We start from the raw sequence: 23,468 nt of genomic DNA, 5'->3' as shown, positions 1-23,468 counted from the left end.
CTTTGGTTGTTGCGCGATTTATAGTACATACATTTCCTCCATCTGTTTTGTTAATTGGACAAAAAGCTCCCCTTGTATGTTGAAGAAGAGCTTTTTGCAGTGCTCCTCTACCGCTCTCCTTAAAAGATCTAGGAGAGCTATTTATTGCTCCCCTCATAATCATAAAACTGAGTCCCTGCATGATTATAAATAATTATTATATACTACTAATTATTTATATACACATATTAAATTTTAGTATTTGTAAAATAAATTTTATCTATAAATTGTTCTTCATATAGGCATCGCTAGTCGGATGTACATCATCACAAAGTGGTTCAAGGGTCAGGTCTATTGTCTTTGCTTGTTGACAAATGGATCAAGGGATCTACAGGAGATCGGATTAAGTAAGAAACGTCTCATTTTTACCATTTATAGTGAAATAATTTTCATCCCTTTATACGCATTAGGCGCCTGAAGGTTCATAGATAAATAAAATTCGACCCTACAAACCGATTTCACCCTCTAGACTAATAATATTATGGATTTCCCAGAGAAATCCATCTTTGTGTACATGCATCTCTTATACATATGGACAGGGATTCAAGACGCCCGCTTTGCTTTAGGAGACTTTCGACGTACCAGCAGTGTATCAGATATGCTAAAGCAACTCCAGTGGGCTACTCTTCAGGAAAGAAGGGCACAACAGCGAGCTAGCATGGTCTACTGCATCATCAACAAGCTTATTGACATCCCGGATGACCACTTTATTCCATCAACTGGACCATGTACACGTGGAAATCCTGATAAGTTCCAAATTCCATATGCCAGAACACAAATATATCAAAAGACATTCTTTCCTGATGCTATCAGAATATGGAACTCACTCCCAGCAAAGATAGTTCACAGCACCTCCCTCGCGTCTTTCAAGCAGGAGGTGCAGCAAAGGAGGCTTCGTTAAGGCCTCTTCTGTTTTTAGCCGCACATAGTTTTGTAGAGATTTTTGCTTGCACTATTCATCTGGGCACTTGACAAGCACAAGTACGATAATATGCCAATGGCAGTCTGTACTTTACAAGAAGAAGAAGAAGACTCCATGATGAAGAAATATATGTCAAAATTAAGCTTGTAACCGATTTTGCAATCGGCAACCGATTCCATTCAATTTCACCACAGTTGGCAGATATAAAAAAATCATTGTAGATCTAGTTACAGTGCATGATCATTCAGAACATATTTCAAGATTGTTTTTGAGGTGCTAGCTACTTAGAGGTCGCATTCATCAGGGAGAAAGATGCGGTATTATCTCTGACGATGTTTACGAGGATAGATATCTTCTCTTACAACTCGTGGTGATAGGGGATGCCGCAGTGAAATTTTTAAAGGTCGTATTACTGACGGAGATCACTGCGCTACTCTTACATCGTTTATGATGATAGACATCTTCTCTCCAACTTCTTGCGATAGGGGATGCCGCAGAGAAATTTCTAAAGGTCGTATTATTGACGGACAACTCTGCACTACTTTCTTACATCGTTTATGATGATAGACATCTTCTCTTCAATCTCGTGGTGATAGCAGACCCCGTCGTGAACTTAATAAAATCGTATTATTGACGGACATCACTGCGCTACTCTCAGCTCTCTTAGTCTTACATCGTTTTTGATGATAGACATCTTTTCAACCTCGTGGTGATAGCGGACACAGCATGTGAACTTAATAAGGTTGTGTTGACGGACATCATTGCGCGACTCTCTTAGTCGACTTAGCTTAGTATCACACGAGATCAAGAGATCATTCCAATAATTCTAAGTCACTAACACCGAACATAAAAATACTTATAAAAGATGTCCCGCCGATCGTTTATTGACCTGTGATCTATGACTGAGAATTATTTTTATTTTAAAAAATTTTCATTTTCCTTGGCGTGTTTGCATTTTGCTCGGAAGATGAGTCATTCGTTTATCTTTCTAATATTAAAATCATTCATTTTATTATAAAGCAGTAACATGTTCCAAACCATCGTGCATGTTGACGACTTCCAATTTTCCATTCTTTTCCATGACCATGGCAATGCATTTGTCTTTGTCAAGTTTGTGACTTTGTCTTTGTCTGTCAGGAAGATGCGCAAGACCGCATAACCATAAGAAATATTCCTTCGTTTACAAAAATCGCTGATCCGATTTACAACATTAAATTGGAAAAAACATCATCATGGAGTCCTCAAGCGAGGCTCAAGACTAGAGTAGCTTAGGCGGCGGCTTCGCGCGCAGCCGGGCTAGCACCGCCGCCGTTGCAATGACATGTGGAGACGTTGCCCCGGTTCGGGCTGCCGCAGTATAAAGTGGAGACGAAGAAGATCTGCACATCAGTCATCACAACATGAAAACCAGTACACGGGACTCAATATTAAAACTAACGTAAATATTCCACTCGTGAAAAACTAATTTATATAATCTTTTCCGAAAAAAATAATAATAAGTTATTGGGTCACCTCTTTTCATCGATAAATACACAGTTATTCAACTTCTTGACATCGGCTGAGCTGATATCCGAAGAAGAAAAAAATCCGTTTTCTGCGACTCATTCATCCACCTCACTGTCAACGGATAGCTCGGCAGCAGACTAGTCTACAAATGTAGACCCACATCGGCTGATTCAACGAGTCTGCATAGCAGACTAGGTCTACTGAGGCTGCAGAAGTGAAATGAAACGTCTAGCAAAGTGGCATTGCATTATTGCGCATTTTTTTTTGGGGGGGTCATGGTTTTCATTTGATATTCAAATTTTTAAAGGAACAAACTTTTTGCGAGAGTGATCACGAATTTCCTTGTTGACCATAGTAGATTGCGAGACAAATGAATACCCTCTAGCGATTATTTCAATCCGCAATAATTAGTATAACAAAATGAAATAAGTACCGGTTTAGCAAATGAAACATAATCTCTTCACAATAAGAGATACATTGAGACACTATATATTTCTGTTCTTTCTTTGTGATATGATTTATGATTTAAAAAAAATTAATTGCTACTTTAATTCTTTAAAAAAATAATTGAGTGTTCATTCAAACACCAGGGGGTGGAGGCACTTACATTGACGAGTGGATACCATGCGCGACCAAAAAAAAGGGATGTCTTTTTCAAGATAGGGCACGTTACGTAAGACTTACGTACCGTAAGGGCACTAGTATTCAACCCGTTTGGAGAGTTTCCTCAAATATATAGAAATATAGAATTTACCTGAATTTCAGACCCGTCCTATTTCCAAGAGCAAATGCTGGTTATTCTTTTTCCATAATTTTTTTCTTCAGCCAGTCGACTGTGTGCACGGGCAATCGAATTATACGGCGATGGTTTTTGGCACTAGTATTCAGTCCGTCGGCACTAGTATTCAACCTAGCAATTTAAGATGGCCCTGTCTCTCAATCTACCCTTGTCCCATCCGGCTATGGACTAGACCATTTGAGATGAGACCAAACAGGGAATTAATCAAAGCCAGAGACTTACATAGATCTAGATCTAATTTGGCAATCCAAACCCTTTTGAGATTTGCTATCTATCCTCGATCACTAGGTTGAATACTAGTGCCATTCAGTGCAAAAGGCCATCGCCGCAGGCGCATAATTCGATCCTCCGCGCATACAGTCGACAGATTGATAAAGAAAATACCGACAACAGATCACCCTGGAAATAACAAAATTATTAAACTAAGATAAATTCCCTATTTCTAAATATTTTCGGGAATATGTCAAAATCTTTGAATTATGCCGGGTTGAATACTAGTGCCCATACGGTACGTAACGTGATAAGGTTGTCAAAAAGACAAAAATATTGCATGAAAAAAGGGTATTTATTTCGCTCGGAATAATATACGTGTTTAGGGTCAAATAATATATTCAGGGATGATAAAAAAAATCAAACTATTTTATAAAGGATGTCCTTTTTACCCAAACACATGCTTAGTATCCGATTTGCGCGAGGTGTGGAAGGTGAGGCCGTATAAACCAAAATAATGGTGTCTAAAGGTAAAACCGACGACCGCGACGGAAGCGTGACATACTAATATTTCTGTACTTGTTTAGGGGGTTCATTTCAGTGAATACTTGCTAAGAGTATCGTTTTGTTTCCAATACTTGTTAAGGGCTGCATTTTCAGAATATGGAAAATACGTATTTATAGGGTGCTATTCAAGACCCTGTGCATGGTCGCGCATGGTATCCACTCGTCAATGGAAGTGCCCCCCCCCCCCCGGGATTGAAACTCCATCTTCCAAAACATACTAGTAGTTATAATTAAATAATATTGATGCTAATAACGAACATACATAGTCTCGCTGCTGACGCTGCATGAGAGCCTGATCTTAAATACATAAAAATTACTATGTATAATTGTGATGGGGTGGTCAACTGTCAGTAAACTTCAATGTGCGGCCTCTGCTTATGTTGTCGAAGGTCTTTTTTTGGCTCGATAGTCCCCTCCCCAAAATAAATAAATGAATGAATGAATAAATAAATGAATAAACCAATAAATAATAAAATAAAAATGAACAAAGTAATATGAATAAAGTAAAATAAATATTGAAATAAATTTCAACCTAGCAAGTAGGCCTAATGACGAATATTGTTCATTTTGTAATTATCCATCACTCGATCGGTGGGGATCGGTGGCGGGATTATTTCATGTTATTTCAAGTAGCTTTTATTCCATTTCCATCGAAATAAGTCTGGATTAACTAGGTTACATAATACATTGTACAAAGTAAAATGGTATAGTGTAATGACGTTGTAAATTAAAGTAAGTTGAAAAGGATTGGATCCTCAGTCCACCCAAGAAAAGTGTTGATTCGAATAAATAGAGAAAAATCAAACTAGCATAACGCTGAAAATTTCATCAAAATCAGATGTAAAATATGAAAGTTACGACATTTCAAAGTTTCACTTATTTTTCATAAAACAGTGATATGCACAATTCAGTGACAGGCAAATGAGACAGTCGATGATATTCCTCACTCACTATTTCTTTTTTTTTATTGTTTGAATTTAATATTTCATTTTTTACAGATTTGATAATAAGGATCATCTTGCCGAACCATACAGTATTAAACAATGCTTATTCCACATGTTCAGAGAGGAATTAATTGTTGTTTTACTTGAAAATGAGGAGAAAATTAGAATATTTCATATTTCATATAATAAAATACAAAAGAAATACTAGCAGTGAGTGGATGACGTCATCAGTCTCCTCATTTGCATACCGACCAGGATGTGCATATGACTGTTTTGTGACATTAAGCGAAACTTCAAAATGTCCTAACTTTCTTGTTTTACATCTGATTTCGATGAAATTTTCAGTGTTGTGTTTGTTGAATTTTTCTCTTTTTATTCAAACCAACTTTTTGTTGGGATGGACTTGTCCTTTAATTTAACTGCTAAAAAGTCGAGCTTGTCATGCTTGTGCATTCATGATCAGCCATATAGAGATATTATATACTAAATTAATATACATCTCTATGTGATCAGACTGGCAAAAATGATGTATAGCCCCCTCTTGTGATTATTCTACTAAATTCTTCAAATATCCATCTTGCCATTTCACTTGTAAACTTCATTTCCTTGTAAGCATTATTTTGTATTTGTGATGCACCAGTGAAAGGCAAATTTCCCGTCAGGACATATTAAAGTTATCAATCAATCAATCATAGCATTCAGGCCCCCATATTTTCAATGTGATGTCAGCAACGGCCTAAACTTCATATTTAAGAAGATAATAATAACAACAACAATACAAAAAAATGATAATTTTTATAAAGGTAGATTAAGTAGAAATGTAACCAGTGATTAGGGCATAAATAAGTCACTGATATAATAAAGCAAGACACAAAGGTTTGATCATCAAAAGGGTGTTAATGAGTGATATTTTAACTGCTTATTGAGTTCTAAGCTATACATTAGGCACCCAAATAAGGTGCAGAGATTAACAGGGTAACGAAGGTGGAACTTTGAACATAGCGTCTCTTGGTGCAAATTATAAAAAGATTAATTTTTCACCCTTTTTCACTTTTCCCGAAAAAATGTCCCTCAGTATATATGACCCAGAAAAAGAATAACAACTGCATTTTTCAGGTATTAACTAAAGTCTACCCTTTATGCCACCACGATGCATGAATGTTTAAATTGAATTAAATTGAAGACCTTATTATCCCTTTACGGGAAATTTACCTTTTGCTGCTGCATAAAAAATACATTTTAATACACTGTAGTGTATTAAAAATATCGCTCTTAATTTTTTTGTGACTTCATTGAAAAAGATAGGCCTATGTACATTCCGTACATTCTCGTTTCCACAAGTCATGTAACCTCGATATGATATGCAAAAGCGCATTTGGAGCATGCATACAAAGGCAATTTCTATCGTGATTTCTCTCAGTGTTTAGACTACGTATGTAGACACGTCAGGAAAGAAGTTCCCCCTCACTTATCATGATAAAGAGATCCGTCTTCCGGGCCCTGAAAAAGTTGAGTATCCAACTAAAGGACTGCATTTAGTGACTGAATAATAGGATATCTCACCAATCGAATAATGCGAGCGCGAAGGGCGAGCTGAAAATTTATTGTGATATTCCAACCTGAAAACTTGACATTATGAGTACATTTTGTAACCAAGAATAAAATCATGCAGGCACCCGTTTCATAAAGGACTTAATTGCAACGGTTGTAGCTTTTCCACTTATGACAAGTACCATGGTAACAAGTTTCAGCAGTCAATCATGCAGAATCAAGGTTGCCATGGTATAGTTGTCATGATTGCAAAGTTACAACAGTTGAAAGTCCTTTATGAAACGGGCCCCAGTATCTGATTAAAAATGAAATATTAATGCGAGCACAAAACACGAGCCAAAAATTTGTGATATTCTAACCTGAAAATTCTATGCATTTTTGTAACCATGGTAACCAAGGACAGAATGAGTACCTTGCCAAACAATAATTGATGCGAGCGTCAAGTGGGAGCCCCCCCCCCTAAAAAAATGAAGTGACTTTCTAAGCTAAAATATTGATTTATTTCAAAAAGGGTATTTCATTTTGAAAAAGGGCACATTTTATTTTTGAAAAGGGCACTTTTCATTTTGAAAAAAAACTCCTTCGAGCCCCCCCCCCCTTCCGCCGCCACTGCAAACCTGTTTCAACTTCAGGATCACAATCAAACAATATTAACAACAGTAACTATTAACATAAATCAGGGCAGGGGTCCGTTGCAGAAAGAGTTGCGTTTAAACGCAAGTAAAAAAATCAAACGCAAGTCAAAAAATCAATTGCAAGTCCAAAATGCGCACTGTTGATTGGTTGAAAATGAAGTTGCGCATGATTTTTAAAGATGCGTTTGATTGCAACTCTTTCTGCCACGGGCCCCTGCTAATATGCTAATTAAGGGCTAGCTAAATATAGTACCAGACATGATGATTGGGAAAGCAGGGTGTCATTTCAATATTATTTTAACATGATTTTAACATCGATTAAATTGATTTTGTGAAGTGGATTTTATTTTGATGACAATAAAAAACTGGCATGTATAAAAGCCTATGTCAATTTAATTTGCATATTTCCATTTCCTGCACGTACTTTCTAGGTACATAAGCAGGAAGTTCCTATATAAACTTAACTGGTGGTATATGCGGTATATAACAATTCACTTCTGTCGCTCAGCAGTCATAAATTTGTTAAAATCAAGTGTACTAGGCCTACTGTTATTCTTCTTTCTTCTGGGGCCCGTTGCAGAAAGAGTTGCGTTTAAACGCAAGCCAAAATATCAATCGCAAGTCCCAAATGCGTGCTGTTGATTGGTTGAAAATCAAGTTGCGCATGATATTTTAGAGATGCGATTGATTGCAACTCTTTCTGCAACGGGCCCCTGGACGTTCGGCACCAAAATGTGGAAGGAAGCTTGGAGCTCAGCTTAATTGGAGTCTGGTATATAATATGTCAAAGTACGGTACGGTATATGAATGCGGTGTTTAGGTATAGAGTTAAATACGTACAGTATAACTCTATGGTATAACCATAGAGTTAAATAATTCTATGGGTATAACCATAGAGTTAACTCTATGATGCGCGCCCTTTTATGCGGCGCATGAAAGCGATATACCGGTACGGTACGGTACGGTACGGTATGTAGATTTTTATGACGATCATGCATGAAAGAACTTGAAAAAGCGGAGTCACAGATGGTTAACTTTTCAGGTACTGGTAAGAGAAAAGGTACACTATCGCTCATTACTACTTGAACTTGGACCTACGTAGATCTAGATTTATTTCTATACTCTAAGTCAGGTTTGCTTGGCTACTAAGTCGGATAGTCCCAATTACTCCAGAGAAAGCGAACAAAGCCAAAAGGTACCGGTACCAAACCAAATCTGACTGCAACGGCGCTGAAATACCGTGCGCGTTTGCCCTGCTGGCTCGACCGGCGACGGATACCCAGAAGGAAACACCAGTAAGAATTTTTACTGGTTTCAAGTAGAATTTTACTGGTTTCCAGTATATTCTTACTGGGCCAGTTGATTTTTAAGTGGCCCAGTAAAATCAACCAGAGACCATGCAGTTCCAACAATCACATTCCAGTTGAAGCAATTAGAAGCCTAAAACCAGTTAAATTATTTTTCATCAAACTGCATGGTAATCGCTAGAGGGTATGCATGGTGTTACTTACTCACTGGTCCAATAAATGGTTTCCATTAGATTTTTACTGGTTTTCAGTATATGTTAGCTGGACCAGTAAAAATCAACTGGAGACCAGTTTAAATAATTGCATTCCAGTTGAAGCAAAGTAGTAATACCATGCAGTTAAATTGTTTTTCATCAAATTGGTGGTACTGCCTACTGCCACTGGTCCAATAAATAATGACTTTATTTCAAGTCAGATCATTTAATTCATTATGGAAAATGAATCTTGCAATTCAGAGAAAGTTAGTCATAGTTATAGAGGGGGGGGGGGGGGGGGCAGAGGGTAATTCCCCCCCCCCCCCGAAATTTAAAGAAAACATTTTCACTGAAAAATTGTCACAAAATTTACCAAAACTGCACGAAATGACAAGATCGGGTGCTTTGTGCGCTTTTGAGTATCTTGAAAATGTTTACGCGTCTTACTCCCCGAAAATAATTCTGCTTACGATAACAGTCAACTCCCAATCATGATAGACACCCACCCATGATCTAGACCAAATAGATCTACAGAAAAGTTAGTAGCAAGTAGTAGATCTAACAGTAGATCTAACAGCCTAAGTCTGTATTATAATTTAATGAACTGTATCCCAGGACTAAAATCCAGTTGAAACCAATTAGAGCAAAACCAATTGAAACCAGTTGGCCAACTGGTTTCAATAGGGAAATTGGAACAACTGGTTCCAATTGAAAACCAGTTGCCAACTGGTTCCAGTTAAAACCAATTGGGCAACTGGAACCAGTTGGCTATTGGTTACAATTGGTTTTCAATTGGTTCCAGTTGTTCCAATTTCCCTATTAAAACCAGTTGAATCCAATTGGAGGCAACTGGTTTCAATTGGTTCCAGTTGAAACCAATTGGAGGCAACTGGTTTTCAACTGGAACCAATTGAAACCAATTGGTTTCCAACTGGATCCAATTGGAATGAACTTAATTAGTTACAAATTAATTAGCATTTGCACTAACTATTGCTCATGCCAACACAGAAGCAGTGTTATTTGTCTATTAATACCAATGTAAAGGACATTGATAAAATACAGACTTTCATATGTATATAAAAAATATTCATATTGGAGTTCTTCAAATATATGTATTTTTATTTGATGTAATTTGGTAACAGTTAGTGGTATACTAATTATCTTTGAATCTGTTTTAATTAAAATCTATAACATTTATAAATATGGTTTTCACTGCTAAGTATTGGAAACACTTATCTGAAAAAAGTGTGGAACTCCAAATTGAAAAAAATTAAATAGATACATTGTAAATTGTGATGAATCTCATAAAACATTAATCTGTGCACACTGGCAGAAAATATGCAAATTAACTGGTTTCAATTGGATCTAGTTGGGTAACTGGAAAATTTCCAATTGGAAATCATTTCCAGTTACCCAACTGGATCCAGTTAGGATTTCCAGTTACCCAACTGGTTCCAGTTTTATTTCCAGTTACCCAACTGGTTCCAATTAGAATTCAGTTACCCATCTTTCCAGTTAGAATTCATCTCCAGTTAACCAATTGGTTCCATTTAGGATTTCCAGTTACCCAACTGGTTCCATTTTTAGAAATCATATCCAGTTGGAAGTCATTTCCAGTTACCCAACTGGTTCCAGTTAGGATTTCCAGTTGCCCAACTGGTTCCAGTCAGGATCCAGTTCCCCAACTGGTTCAAGTTAGAAATCATTTCCAGTTGGAAGTCATTTCCAGTTACCCAACTGGTTCCAGTTAGGATTTCCAGTTGCCCAACTGGTTCCAGTTAGGATTTCCAGTTGCCCAACTGGTTCCAGTTAGGATTTCCAGTTACCCAACTGGTTCCAGTTAGAAATCATTTCCAGTTGGAAGTCATATCCCTTTACCCAACTGGTTCCAGTTAGGATTTCCAGTTGCCCAACTGGTTCCAGTTAGGATTTCCAATTTCCCAACTGGTTTCAACACTGGTTTCAACACTCGCGCTGCACGCACACATGGGACATCAAAATCCAGTGTTCAAGTCAATAGAGTTTTCATTGTTCGTTTTAAGCGAGATATACACATCCTGCAATTTTCATGAATAAAACTCACTTGATAAAGAGTTGCAGCGGCACTCGAAAGCTCGTGAACTTGTAAAGCTCGTGAACTTGTAAGCTAGTGAACACTTTTGGCGAGAGTGATCACGAATTTCCGAGAAAGCCAGTTAACAGTTTTTGTGAGAGTGATCACGAACTTCCTTGTTGACCATAGTAGATTGCGTGACAAATGAATACCCTCTAGCGATGGTTTCAATTGGTTTCAACTGGAAATTGTTAAATTCCAGTTAAAATCAATTGAAACCAGTTGAAACCAATTGAAACCACTTCGAAATCCAACTGGTTTCAATTGGATTTTGGTCCTGGGTAGTTTTAGCGTTAGATCTAGATGTCTCAGTTTAGCTTAGATCTAAAGTAGGATGGAGGGGGAGGGGGTGGGTATCCAGACACTTTAAAATCTTGAAGCCTTCTTTAATACATGGACAGAACACAGCAGCAACCAGAGTATGTCCCTCCTACTGGTTTCCAGGAGTATCTTGGTCGGAGTAACTATGTGTAGAGGGGCCTACTCCGACCTGGCTCCCACCGACTCGACTTCCTCTGTCTTGTGATACTTCCTCCGAACAAAAACGGCCTACATGAATGTCTGGATTGTGATAAGATAAAGATCTTTGGAATTTTAATCCATTCTTAGTAGAATTTTACTCCAACTACATGTAGGATCCCATATCTGTTTGGGGCTTACATTTTGTCTTGAGAAACATTGAGAAAAGAAAGGAAGAGATTTACAAAAGAATAGTTAGATTTCTTTTTTTCCATTCTTCAGAAGCAATCTTTTACTTTTTGTTAAAGTTCAGACAGCATCTTCCTGTACAGAAAATGCCTATTGATCATCATTATTTCCATGATGCATTTCAAAATTTGTACGCCGAGGTCATACACTGGTAATACGCACTGTGTCAGAAATCAAGACTAGTTTTGCTACCAATTTCCTCTCCTTTGGTGAAGCCGGTCATTAACTGCCTTCAAATACATCGTCATGGCAACAAAGCTTCAGGCTGTCAAAATAGTAGTAGGCATTGTGATTGTATTGTGAGTGTTTACTTTGCTATCAGTCTGTATCAAATAGACAGTAATGGAACAGGCTCTAGCGTTGCTGTGGTAATGATGCAACAAAGCTGTACAATGTATGGTGTTTTCTGTTTGATTTGTACACATGCATGAAGTCTCTAATTGATGCAAATGGCTTTAATTTTTTCTTCTTTTCCTTTATAATCTTTACTGATTTTTATCATCTTCAGTACCATTCTTTTTCCTTCTTCTTCTCCTTCTTCCTCTTCTTCAAGTTGGTTCAATTGATACATGCATGCAATTTCACTTACATGTATGTAAAGTGTTCATGATAATGAGTTGTCTGTTTATAATTAATACCTTGTCATTCATTTAAACTTTCCATTATTTTTTGCTATTGAAAAAGTGGATTTGAGTGTGTTTCATACCATTGTTAAAGTTCAAAGGAACAAAATATTGTGCAAAAAAGCATAAATAATAAAGAAAACTATGAAGTGATACTATTCAATGCTTTTGACCAACATAGTGGATTCCTAAAATAAGATTGATGAACAATAAAGGGTGTACATACAATGTGCAAAAGTTGTACTATATATCGTTTCAAGAAGAGAATATTTGCAGGACAAATCATATCTTAGATTCTGTATTGTTATTTTCAGTCTGATAAAATAATGCTTGAGACTTTTACATTCATTTACGCAGCCTAATTGCTGAAGTTGCATACAATACATTATATCAAATTGAATTATGTATAATTTCTTTCAGCTGAATTAATTATTGATATTTGGAGGTATCTATTTCTGTTTTCATTTTATTAGATTGCTGACTACTGCCCCTGGACGTTATAAAGATATCCTCTACTGAGGGCAGCAAACATCATTGGATGGTGTCGGATAAAGCAGTGATGTCACCCATGTGATAATGAGTATCGGTGTTGGCAGGCAAGCTTCGGAAGAGACAGGTTAGAATCATCTGAGCTGGCTCACCATAACGACAGGCAAGGCAAGCCGGAGGGCATGTATGCAGCAATAGAGAGAGCTTCACAGAGCTAAAATGTCAACATGACACCACGTCTCGTGCTGCCATCCAGTTCCAGCCACCTCCAACTGAATGCGCATTGGCAAAACTTTGTGTGAAGCGGCATTCATTAATTACAAACGGACATACACAGGGATATTCAGTTACCTGGACTTCGGTGATATCACAGTGAAGGATCATTTAAGTCATAGGCATTGACAAGAAATCTACTGGTTGTTGACTGCTGTGTCGCGCGACGCTATGTGAATGGTATTTTCAAGTGTGTGTACTTTTTTATACAGTTGATTTTCGAATTGAGAAGCTTCCAAGACAGGATAATGTGTACCTCTCTATGATCTAGAGTAGATGTGAAAATAATTACAATGAAGCACATTGGTCACTATATGCGGTCCAGGACTCGATGGGCAAGACTCTTAGTCCTCTGTTCAGCCTTTGTGATAGGAGGGATATGCCATTTCTATTTCAACTTCGATCAAGTGTTCAGGAACTCTTGCAGCAAGATCCCGCGGCTAAAGAGCGGTGACAGTCATGTTCACATTGATGGAACATGGCAACATTCGGGTCACGCAAGGCACTTATTACAGACAAATCTTACTGGGGAACCATCTACGGACCAAGGAACGGAATCAACGACGGCAACGATAAATGTGACAACTACCGCTCAGTCTAATGGAATCTATCCTATAGATATTTTTTCTGTAGAACAGAAGAAAAATGGCGCAATCGTACTTCACATCATTTTAATGGTCTACATGTTTGTCGCGCTCGCCATTGTCTGTGATGAGTTCTTCGTGCCTGCGCTAAGCGTCATCACGGATAAACTCAGCTTGTCGGACGATGTTGCCGGTGCCACTTTCATGGCCGCCGGAGGAAGCGCCCCGGAACTTTTCACCAGCCTCATTGGGGTCTTCATTGCACAGAGCGATGTTGGTGTTGGGACAATCGTCGGTTCCGCCGTCTTCAACATCCTTTTCGTCATTGGGATGTGTGCAACTTTCAGTAAAGGAGTTCTTTCATTAACATGGTGGCCTCTTTTCAGAGATTGTTTGTTTTATTCTATCAGTCTGTCCTTGTTACTGTACTCCTTTTCAGACACACGCATAGAGTGGTATGAGTCCTTGTGCCTACTTCTCATATACATTTTATATGTCCTCTTCATGAAGTTCAATGTGCCCATCGAGCGCTGGGTCAAGTCAAGACTTCTACGGAAAAAAGTTAGTGCAATTAAAGAGGTAAGTTTTCTCCTCCTGCAATTCCTCATTCTCCTCTTTCTGGTACATATTTATTACATAAATAATGCTCCCCAGGGAGTGTAGAATGTTTGGAAACTAAACGTAGCATTGAATCTTGAAGTCCCCCCTATTACGTTAGTCCCATATCATAAATGAGTGGTAGTTTTACTGTTAAGCTTCAACAATTCTAAATCCTTTACGTGATACTGAAATTATAATCAAATAAGAAAAAAAACCACTAAAAATTGGCATTCAAAAATGTTACATTGACTCTTGTGGTATGAACTAACATTAATTGATTTCCTTTTTGGCTAGACCTTTAACCAAAGGAAGTTTCCTTATAGCACAATGTGCTATAAGGAAGCTTTGAAAATTGATACATAATACAATGTATCTGGTGGGTGAATTTTCAAATCATTTATATGTGTACCTTTAAGATAATGCTTCTTTTTTCTTCCACTATCTCTTTCCTTCTTGCTCATCCCTCCAGCCCCCCCCCCTTTCTGGCTCATACATGTATGAGCTCATATTCTGCATCTTGATACATGTATATCCTTCTTTTTTCCTCCCCTTGCTTTTATTGTCTTTTAAGAATTATCAATGTATGTTCCATATATAAATGCATGCAAATCATTCATTAATGAGTATGGTTATAATAATTATTCAAAATTCATCTTCATTAATTTTCCCTATCTTTCATTGCATTCATGCCTGTAGTTCAAACTTATTTTTATTCAAGATTTATTGAACAACATCATGTCACATGCTAATGTAATGCTCTTTTTACATGTAAGTCACTGTTGTACTATGGTATTGTGCGCTACATGTATGTAATTCAACTTTACCATGGCCCAAAGACTTTTCCCCCTACACCTCAAGCGACTTAAATCAGACTTTCAACCTTAATGCTGTCTCCTATGTATTGGTTATTAAACACATGGACCCTGTAAACAGTAAAGCAGTTAGCTATAAATATCATACAGTGATTTTTATTGGCTGATTGTGGGTGTGTTGAACAAAATGTGTTTGCAACACCAAATCTGATTGGGTATTGCAAGTTTTGCAGTTCACAACCACTTTCATGATACAGACTCTTGAAAGTGTGGTAGTGGCATATAATTGTGCATATCTTGACGTTGACACTATATAAAAGCTGTATGTATATTGAGCAATGTCTTGGGAAGAATTTGGATTATCAATCTCACAAACTAATGAAATGAATAATACAGTGACAATCATAGCGAAACCCAATGAAACAAAACAATGCCTCTGTGGAAAAATCAGCAAATCAATTTTATTCACAGTCAAGGAATAACTTTCCTGGTATCGCATCGCAATTTGATCCACATTTTTGTGGACTGTACATTACTTTATAGTTGAGAGCTTTCCTCTTATGACCATAAATGCTATTCAAAGTTGTATGATGGTGGGCCCCAAGTCTGCGCACCTAACAATTTGAGTTAAGATTTAACATGAATTTCTTATTATTTCACAAAATATTTCAGGTGATAATGTTCCTTACATCATAATGAATTAGTGTGCCAAATATCTCATAAAAATTTGAAAGAAATATATGATTTTCTTGGAAAAAAACCTTGGGCAGTCATTTTCAGATTGAAAAAAAAATGGTACCCCATGTCTGCGCACTTGTTCACTTTGCACACGATTCTGGGATTTTGATGACAAAGGCTGCATTTTGAGGCTGTCACATGGAATGCCCTGAATTCATTATTTTTCCACCATTTTGAATCGGATTTTTTTTTACGAATACCTGTCTATGTATTGCATGTGTAAAGTTCGTGCTCGTTGCGTATCTTCTTTTGCCAGAATAGCGCAGATACGCGGGTGCGCAGACTTGGAAGACCGCGCAGACATGGGGGAACTGACCATAAAGCAAAATTATTTCCTGACAGTGATTCCAGTGTTTACTATGTGTGGCCATCAAGATTTTATCTGCATACTACAGTGTGTCTATATTATTTGGAACCTTTACTACGTTTTCTTTTAGGTTTCTTGATTTCTCCGATTGTTTTGTATGTACGTAAACAAAGAACACGGAATCTAAAACTAAAACAAAGAATTTGCATTTAAAAAACAGATTGGTTACTCTATAATAAACGTTAATAGTTTGATCACCACTATTGATATTTCTTACTCAACAATGTTACCTTCTGGGAGCCAGTCATTTTTGTCTTTTTAACGAAATTGTACTTCACTGAAATGGGCTACAAAATTTATAAAATCTATAGACACCTGGAAGTTTTTTAAGTCCTCTCTACACTATACATTACAGCTGCTATAGTTGAAATTGGAAGCATTACATGTAATTTATAATATACAGGTCTGTCTTTTGACTGCATGTATATCACAGCAGAGTTGTGCAGTATATTCTGAGAGGACACAAACTGTCCATTAATTTTCTATTTATAGGTTTACTCATTACTTTATTAAATTCTGCTGGTGGATTAAATTGTTTCTCAAATTACCTGTACTGTACATACATACAGTGCATGGAAACCCATGTCTACACCATTTTTTACGAAGCCACTTTTTAAATCAACTGAGAATTAATAAACTCAAATACTGTATTTTTTAGATTAGGATATCATATAAGAATTGCAAGTTTATGATTGTTTTTCAAAATGTTTTTATTCTGAAAATATAGCTCTATTTCAATTATTAGAGAGTCAAAAGGGGCTATTTACTCCATTGGCTCTTTTTTAGATAAGCAGTTTTCAGCAGCTTCTTTTGCCATTTATTTCAATTATATAAGAAATCAAACATCCACGATGCCACAACAAAACTAGAAAAGTGAACATTGTTTTCAAATCATAATTTAATTATTTTTGCCATTCATGCCTTAAAGTGAAACCTGTATACAATTTGATATTTTTCACTCAGATTATTCTAAATTTGCAAATGAATATTTAAAGGAATAATGCACAAAGTATCAATGGAATGAAATTTTTAACTGATCTTTTGAAGCAAGTTTCATATCAAATAGAAAATAATGTGCATCAACAATGTAAAGGTATATTTGTTCAGATATGATTATGAGGGGGGATACATGTATAGAGGCTGTAGAACTTCTTGCAATTCTTTGTCAATATTAGCATGTACATGTAGAAGTGGGACCGCATCAGCACACGTCTGAATGACCAAAGCAGTGAGGTAGAAAACTCTGATGGGGGAATGAATTAAAGAGGTATAGCATATCGAGGGGGGAAAAAGAATAAGATGCCTGAAGGCAAAAGACAGACTCATATGAATACTGCTTTTTTAGTTTGCAAATGAGACAGGAAAGGCAGTGGGTTTCACTCGTCAAGCTTTGCCGGTGGTGGTCGCCTGCACGACGTGCCGGGAAAGCGAATACAACGTCGGTAATATGAGCGGTTTGATCACTGTCGGAAAGCAAAACAATCCCTCTCGTTGGAGGGATTTGGATTGATGATAAGGTGCCAGGTATAATGGGAGAGGGTTTTCTTTCACCAAAGTCGAAATGCAGCACATGCTTTTTAGGTTAATCTTGTTTAGAGGATCGAATCAGAGACACCCACCCACTCACACACTCACCCACTTGTCTCTCCGTTCCCTCCCTTTTTAAAGGGGGGGGGGGTGAGTCGGGATACTACTCACTTTCTTTAAGAATTCAATTTTGTTTGTCCTTTATACATATTGCCTTGTGTACTTCTTCCTCCTTTAATATTCCCATCTAGGGTAAAACGGACGCAAATTCACCAACAACATGTGTGTTTTCTAAATGGACTGTGTTTCATAACTACATTTTAGTCTCAAAATATACCGATTCTGTTATATTAAGAAATGATAATACAGAGAATGAAATGCCTATAATATTATTTGTAGGGGGAACCCCCCCAAAAAAAAACTGATAGGAAATTAGGTGTTGGTTATAATAACATTTGATAATAATATGATATTAAAGCAGTGTGAATGTATTGAGCAGTGAATTAGTGTGCTATCATTAAGCTGGGCCTATATTACATAACTAAACTGTCCAGAATTTTGCATTATGGGTAGGAACCTGGCCAGATTTAGGTAGTTCAGGACTTGAGGTGGTGCTATACAAACACTGCTGGTTCGTATTTGCTTTTAAAATGTAATCTCTTTAGGGTTTACGTCTTGCCTTTTCAGAAAAAAATAAAAATGGAAGAAACATTTAATATACAAAGCTAGGTGATACACAGTATAATTGAGTAGCCAAGGTTTATTGCTTGCAGAATTAACAGTCATGCATTGAAAAATTGAAAATGGAAAGAGGTCATTTACAGTGCAGATACATCAACACACCTTTTTTCATTATTTACAAAAGCATAGCAGGGAAGTCTGCACTAAAAAATTATTGAAGTGTGTAACGTGATATCAGCATTCATCTATTAAATTCTATTTCTTTGTATGGTCTTGATGTTGTGTAACCTTACCATCTTATCCTTTGTTCCTGGCTTGCTAGAATTGTCTCTTTGACATCTTAAATGGGATCATATATATATACACATCAAGAGCTTTCACGAAGCCATATTTTGTGTTACCTTGGTAACACGATTATAAGGCGTAACTAACTAGCAGCCAAGGTATACGTGTTCATTGTTCTGCTGGAGAAATGACTCGGCCAGAGCTGAATGCTTGATGGTCATGTGTGAGTGGGGGATGCATATAGTTCTGGGTCTCATAGTATACAAATATATCAGGCTTTGAGAAAGGACATGCATAGTGGGAAATATTTATTCGAAATAACCTATTTTTCACGAGGACAATTAGTAATATTGCCTGTCCAACCGAGGATTAATAATTCTCACTATGCTTTCGAAAGGAACGTCTGATGTATTTGTTTTATATCCCTTCTGTAAGTGAAAACTGTTGTGTAATCAATCTGGACCAAAATGTTTGATCGACCTGGCTAAAAGAAAAAAAAAACAAGACGGTCAAGACATAGCGCCTGAGATAATGCTTTCCAGCTCCTGGTTAGGCTGCGCACAGCTTCTACCGACTCCGGTTAATAAGAGGTCCGCTGAGCTGCGCTCCTATTGGTTTTTCACTCAAGTCAAATTGCAACGCGCTGACCGGCTAACGTTAGTTACATCGGATCTTTAATAATTGACTCACCTTGTTATGCTTCTCACAATTTAATTATCCTGTATGAAGTTGCAGAATACAGCGATCAAAAACTCTCCGATCAAAAGATGGCAGTTTCTGCAAGTGCAAGCGCTTATAATTAATGCATTCCGTCCAAGCGCGGCTCGCCGAAACTTTCCCGTAGCATACGCATGCAGGGCGTACTGGTCCTGTTACTATGTTTTTCATATATTGTATGTTTTTTTTATGCTGATCAGGCCACCATGTTTAAATATTCAAGAATAAATAAAAAAATATAAATAAATAGATGAATTAATTAAAAATTTAATAATTTCACGTTATTTTTTCTTGTACAGTAGGCCTACATGTATATCCAACTACATTCCTACTAAATATAAGCACTGCAAAATATAATTGAAACAATCACAGAACATTGAGAACAGCACTTCCAGCTTTCAAGAATATGTTCATAACTATGTGAGATGGTATTGTTGGAAAATGACAAATACTCATGCTGTTTCTCCTTAGTTTTATACTTTATCATACTTTATTCATTGAAGAGGTACTCCACATGTGAGTTTTGAGTACTGGTACTTGACAACGTCCAGGGCCGGGGTACTTGAGTTGGTAGACAGGAATCACGTTGGACACCCCGTGATATATACACCATGTGAATTTTTTTGTTCTCAAAGGCCGAATCCTTGAATGTGATTTTGAAGCCATGGATTGAAGCCGTGGTTTATGTATATTTGTTGTTATCTTTGCATTTAGATTTTAATCCTTCGTTTATTCAAATTAATTTGCATTAACAGTGGATGCAAACTAAAGCAACAATATGCATGTAACAGCGCCCTATGAGAAAAGCCTGAATCCATTTTTGCACCCTTTCTCTATTTACCCAATTTAATTAAAATTAGGTGAAATTCATGTATAGAATCTGTACAAAACCTTGTTTTCTACTTTTTAGACTGCAAATTTCAGTCAATATTTATAACCAAGCCATATGAATGTGGAGGAAAAATGAAAAGAAAGCTTTTTTTGAATAAAATTCAACATTAGTTGAAAACTTAAATGTACATGTACATGCAATTGCTATGGCAGGGAGGTTGTTTTAAAATGGTATTAGTTTCATATGACTTTACAGTATGAACTCTGATCTTTGTACATGTACAGGTGTCAATTGGTACTGTTTGGTATAGATTGTGCATTGTAGCATTATTTTCTTCCTTCTTTTTTCTTTCCCCTTTTTTCCTAATCTTTGTAAATGTTGTGATCACCTGTAATAGATACATGTATTTCCTGAATCTCCTTGAATCACTCAATATTGTAATTTGATCTGATTTGTAATAAAATCAATAGTTTAAATTTAAAAAATAATAATTCCACACTAAATCCACACTTTTCCACTTTCTACCCTGGTGTTAAATGGGTACCCGGGCTGGTAGGATGCTGAAGTCTTTGTAATTGTAGTATGCCCAGCAAATGAGTCTTGGAACTCTTGTTGGAATGCTCCCCAGGGAGAGGAGAAAGTGCTTACATGTACATTGTATGGGCCATACATGTACATGTACATGTAGCAGGATCCAATAACTGGGTTAATGCAATGTACATGTAATTACAATGTAAAGTGCTTTAAACAAGTATTAAAGTATTGAAGCACTATGTAATTGAAAGTATCATGATTATTATTATTTATTATTATTATTATTATTAAACCTTTTGCTTAAGAATGTGCAATGTTCAGCATGGTGGCTCAGTGGTAGAGCGTTAGATCCTCGGCCGAGTCATACCAAAGACTTATAAAAATGGGACCTTCTACTTTCTTGCTAGGCGCTCAGCATTTAGATTGAATAAAGGGTAATAATAGCATTTATGTTATGCAGGGCTCACTGGTAGAGCAGTTTCCTAACTGAAGTGGCGACCCTGGGTAGATATAACATTGTTATTATTATTATTATCTCGTGATGAAATCATTCATGGCCAAGAAAATGTACAATGTACCTACTATAAACTCTTTGCCTATTAGAACAAGGTGGTCCATCTGTACAAACCCATAGAAATGACGGAATCCAGAGGTCGATAGGTTGTATCGATAGGGCCCCTTGGCAGAACAATACTCTGTATTGAAAGGGCTACCCTGTATAAAGAAGACCTAATAAATGAATAAAAGATTTGTTAATCTTGATCTGTAGGTATAATCTTCACAAGGCTTTATAGGCTTCTATGATTTAACACGGTAAAATAAGAATCAAAGCTGATAATTTATTCCATGCTGAACAGTGAAGAAAATAAGAATGAAATTATAAATTTCACACTTTCATGTTCAAATATTTTTTGTCTTGAATTGAGCCGTGTTTAGGATGTTTTTGTTATTTTCCTGAGCCTACATGTACATGTATGAAATGTACATGTATTTTTAAATAGAAAAAATTAATTATCATGAAACAGGTACTGTACATGAAGGCCTTTTTTTTCAAAATTGTATTGTAATCCTACTTTGAAGATATGTAATGGACATAATAACTATATTTTGTTGATTCCAAAATAATGTTTCTTGTGGGGGAACAGTATTGAAGCATATATCATGTGCAGTAATTCTTATTCTGTTAAAGAGAGAAGAATATGTTGGCCTTGTGTGTAAATACAATGGTAGACCTCTTTTAGCAGCGTCGTTTGTCAGAAATGGCCAACCTTCCTCCTGCCTTTGAAATGTCAGACCTCTTTCCCAGCACGGCACTCAACTTTTCGTCTCTTTGTAATATGATTATCTCGACAGCTAGGTGTCATTCCGTTTCGTTTTATCTCAAGAGCTTAAAAGAGTGGCTACAAGTCTTTGGCAATCCCTTTGTTGCCCCCCTCCCCTCCCCCATATTTCCCACTTCATATTCGCAATTTGACGTACACTGTCAGAACCCCTGTACTGACATCATACATCTATACCGATGCTTTTCCTGGCCATTTTAGATGGCCATTTGAGCCATATGGTAAAAAATGATTTCTTTTTGCATTTAACTTTTTACAAATTATGATAACGGCACTTCAAAACCTAAATAAAATGCATTCATATGCGCCATCCGTTTGCCTTCCATTGCTGTTTGATTACTTATTTAAGAGATTGGCTGTGCGTTAAATTCCAAGCACAGTCCCAACTCCCATGTGGTATGTGCAGGTTGCTCTAATAGTTACAGCAATGATAATGAATTCAGAGCTCATTGTTAAAGTCTTCGGATGGCCAATTATTAGTATCCTTTCTGTACATTGCATTATAGGCTTGTATTTTTTAGTATTCACTATAACAATTTAAATAAACTGTATATTGTTCAGTTCACTCAGAGAAAAATAAAGTAGTAATTACATTGAAAGACTCAACATTCTCAACTAAAAAATTATTGTAATGATATCATGAATTGCTGATAATCTTGTTGCCTATTCAATGGCGCACTATATATTACGCTGGAGACCTGTAGCTCCAGCTGCTGAAGGCACTTTGTGCATTCAAGGAATTAATCCTGCTGGGTACCCAATCACCTATTAACCTCAGTGGGTTGAGTGCAGCACAATCGGGGAAAATTTACCCACTGTTTCAAAGGTTGTGTCAGAACCACTATAGACCACGATGCTCTACAAAGTACATGTTACGCTCTTTAATTCACACATTATAGCATAGCTCTAGAAGAAGAGAAAAGTTATCAGAAACGACAACACAAAACTGAAGGTGGGTCAGACTGTAATCTACATGAGATATGAAAACACTATTTTGATTTGATTTGATTTAGTTTCTTCTGCAATAATATCAGTTGTATTATACATATTCATAACTAAACAAACATAATGAATAACACTCTAGAAATATCACTCCAAACAAAAATTACCATCTTGCTTTTTTCAAGCACATTGCTTGAAAAAAAAGACAACCCCGGATGAATCCGAAAGGAAATATCTGTTCATGATTTGAACAACGAAGTTGCCCATTATAAGGATGAGGATGAGGCACCCGAGAATGATAAAGATGAAGGCCGTGGAGATGATAATGGTCGTGATAGCATTACTGGTGGGGATTGATTGAATGAAGAATAATTTCATGGTAAATTGAAACGTTAACACTGAAAATTGTATGTTGTATCGTACGCACACCTGCCAATTAGTAGTAGGATTTTGCCCTGTAGGATTTTAAGGGGAAAGTGACGCTAAATGGGATTTTCCCCCTTGATATAGGATTTTGGACATTTGTAAGAATGATGGATTTTTGTACATTTTTAAAGATTTTAAAGAAAAGTATCATGGATAAAAATTCAAACATAAAGGTTGACAGATAGGAAAACATTGTAAAAACT

General features: G+C 36.7%; 2 protein-coding genes across 2 annotated transcripts in view; one reads left to right on the top strand and one right to left on the bottom strand.

Annotated features, from left to right (window-relative positions):
• LOC121415193 (integrator complex subunit 14-like) overlaps positions 1 to 2,566 on the bottom strand; it is a 32,712-nt gene extending 30,146 nt beyond the window's left edge. The window contains exon 1 of the mRNA XM_041608357.1: positions 2,474 to 2,566. The gene's annotated coding sequence lies outside the window, so the exon portion shown is untranslated. The remainder of the gene's footprint in view (positions 1 to 2,473) is intronic.
• The window catches only part of LOC121415194 (sodium/potassium/calcium exchanger 2-like), a 48,572-nt gene that overhangs the window by 11,185 nt on the left and 13,919 nt on the right, over positions 1 to 23,468 (top strand). The window contains exon 2 of the mRNA XM_041608358.1: positions 12,592 to 14,043. Within this exon, the coding sequence (XP_041464292.1) occupies positions 13,174 to 14,043 (870 nt within the window). The 5' untranslated portion in view covers positions 12,592 to 13,173. The remainder of the gene's footprint in view (positions 1 to 12,591; positions 14,044 to 23,468) is intronic.

Source organism: Lytechinus variegatus, chromosome 5, assembly GCF_018143015.1.
Source record: "Lytechinus variegatus isolate NC3 chromosome 5, Lvar_3.0, whole genome shotgun sequence".
Classification (NCBI taxonomy): domain Eukaryota; kingdom Metazoa; phylum Echinodermata; class Echinoidea; order Temnopleuroida; family Toxopneustidae; genus Lytechinus; species Lytechinus variegatus.
This window is presented reverse-complemented; position numbering and strand designations above follow the sequence as displayed.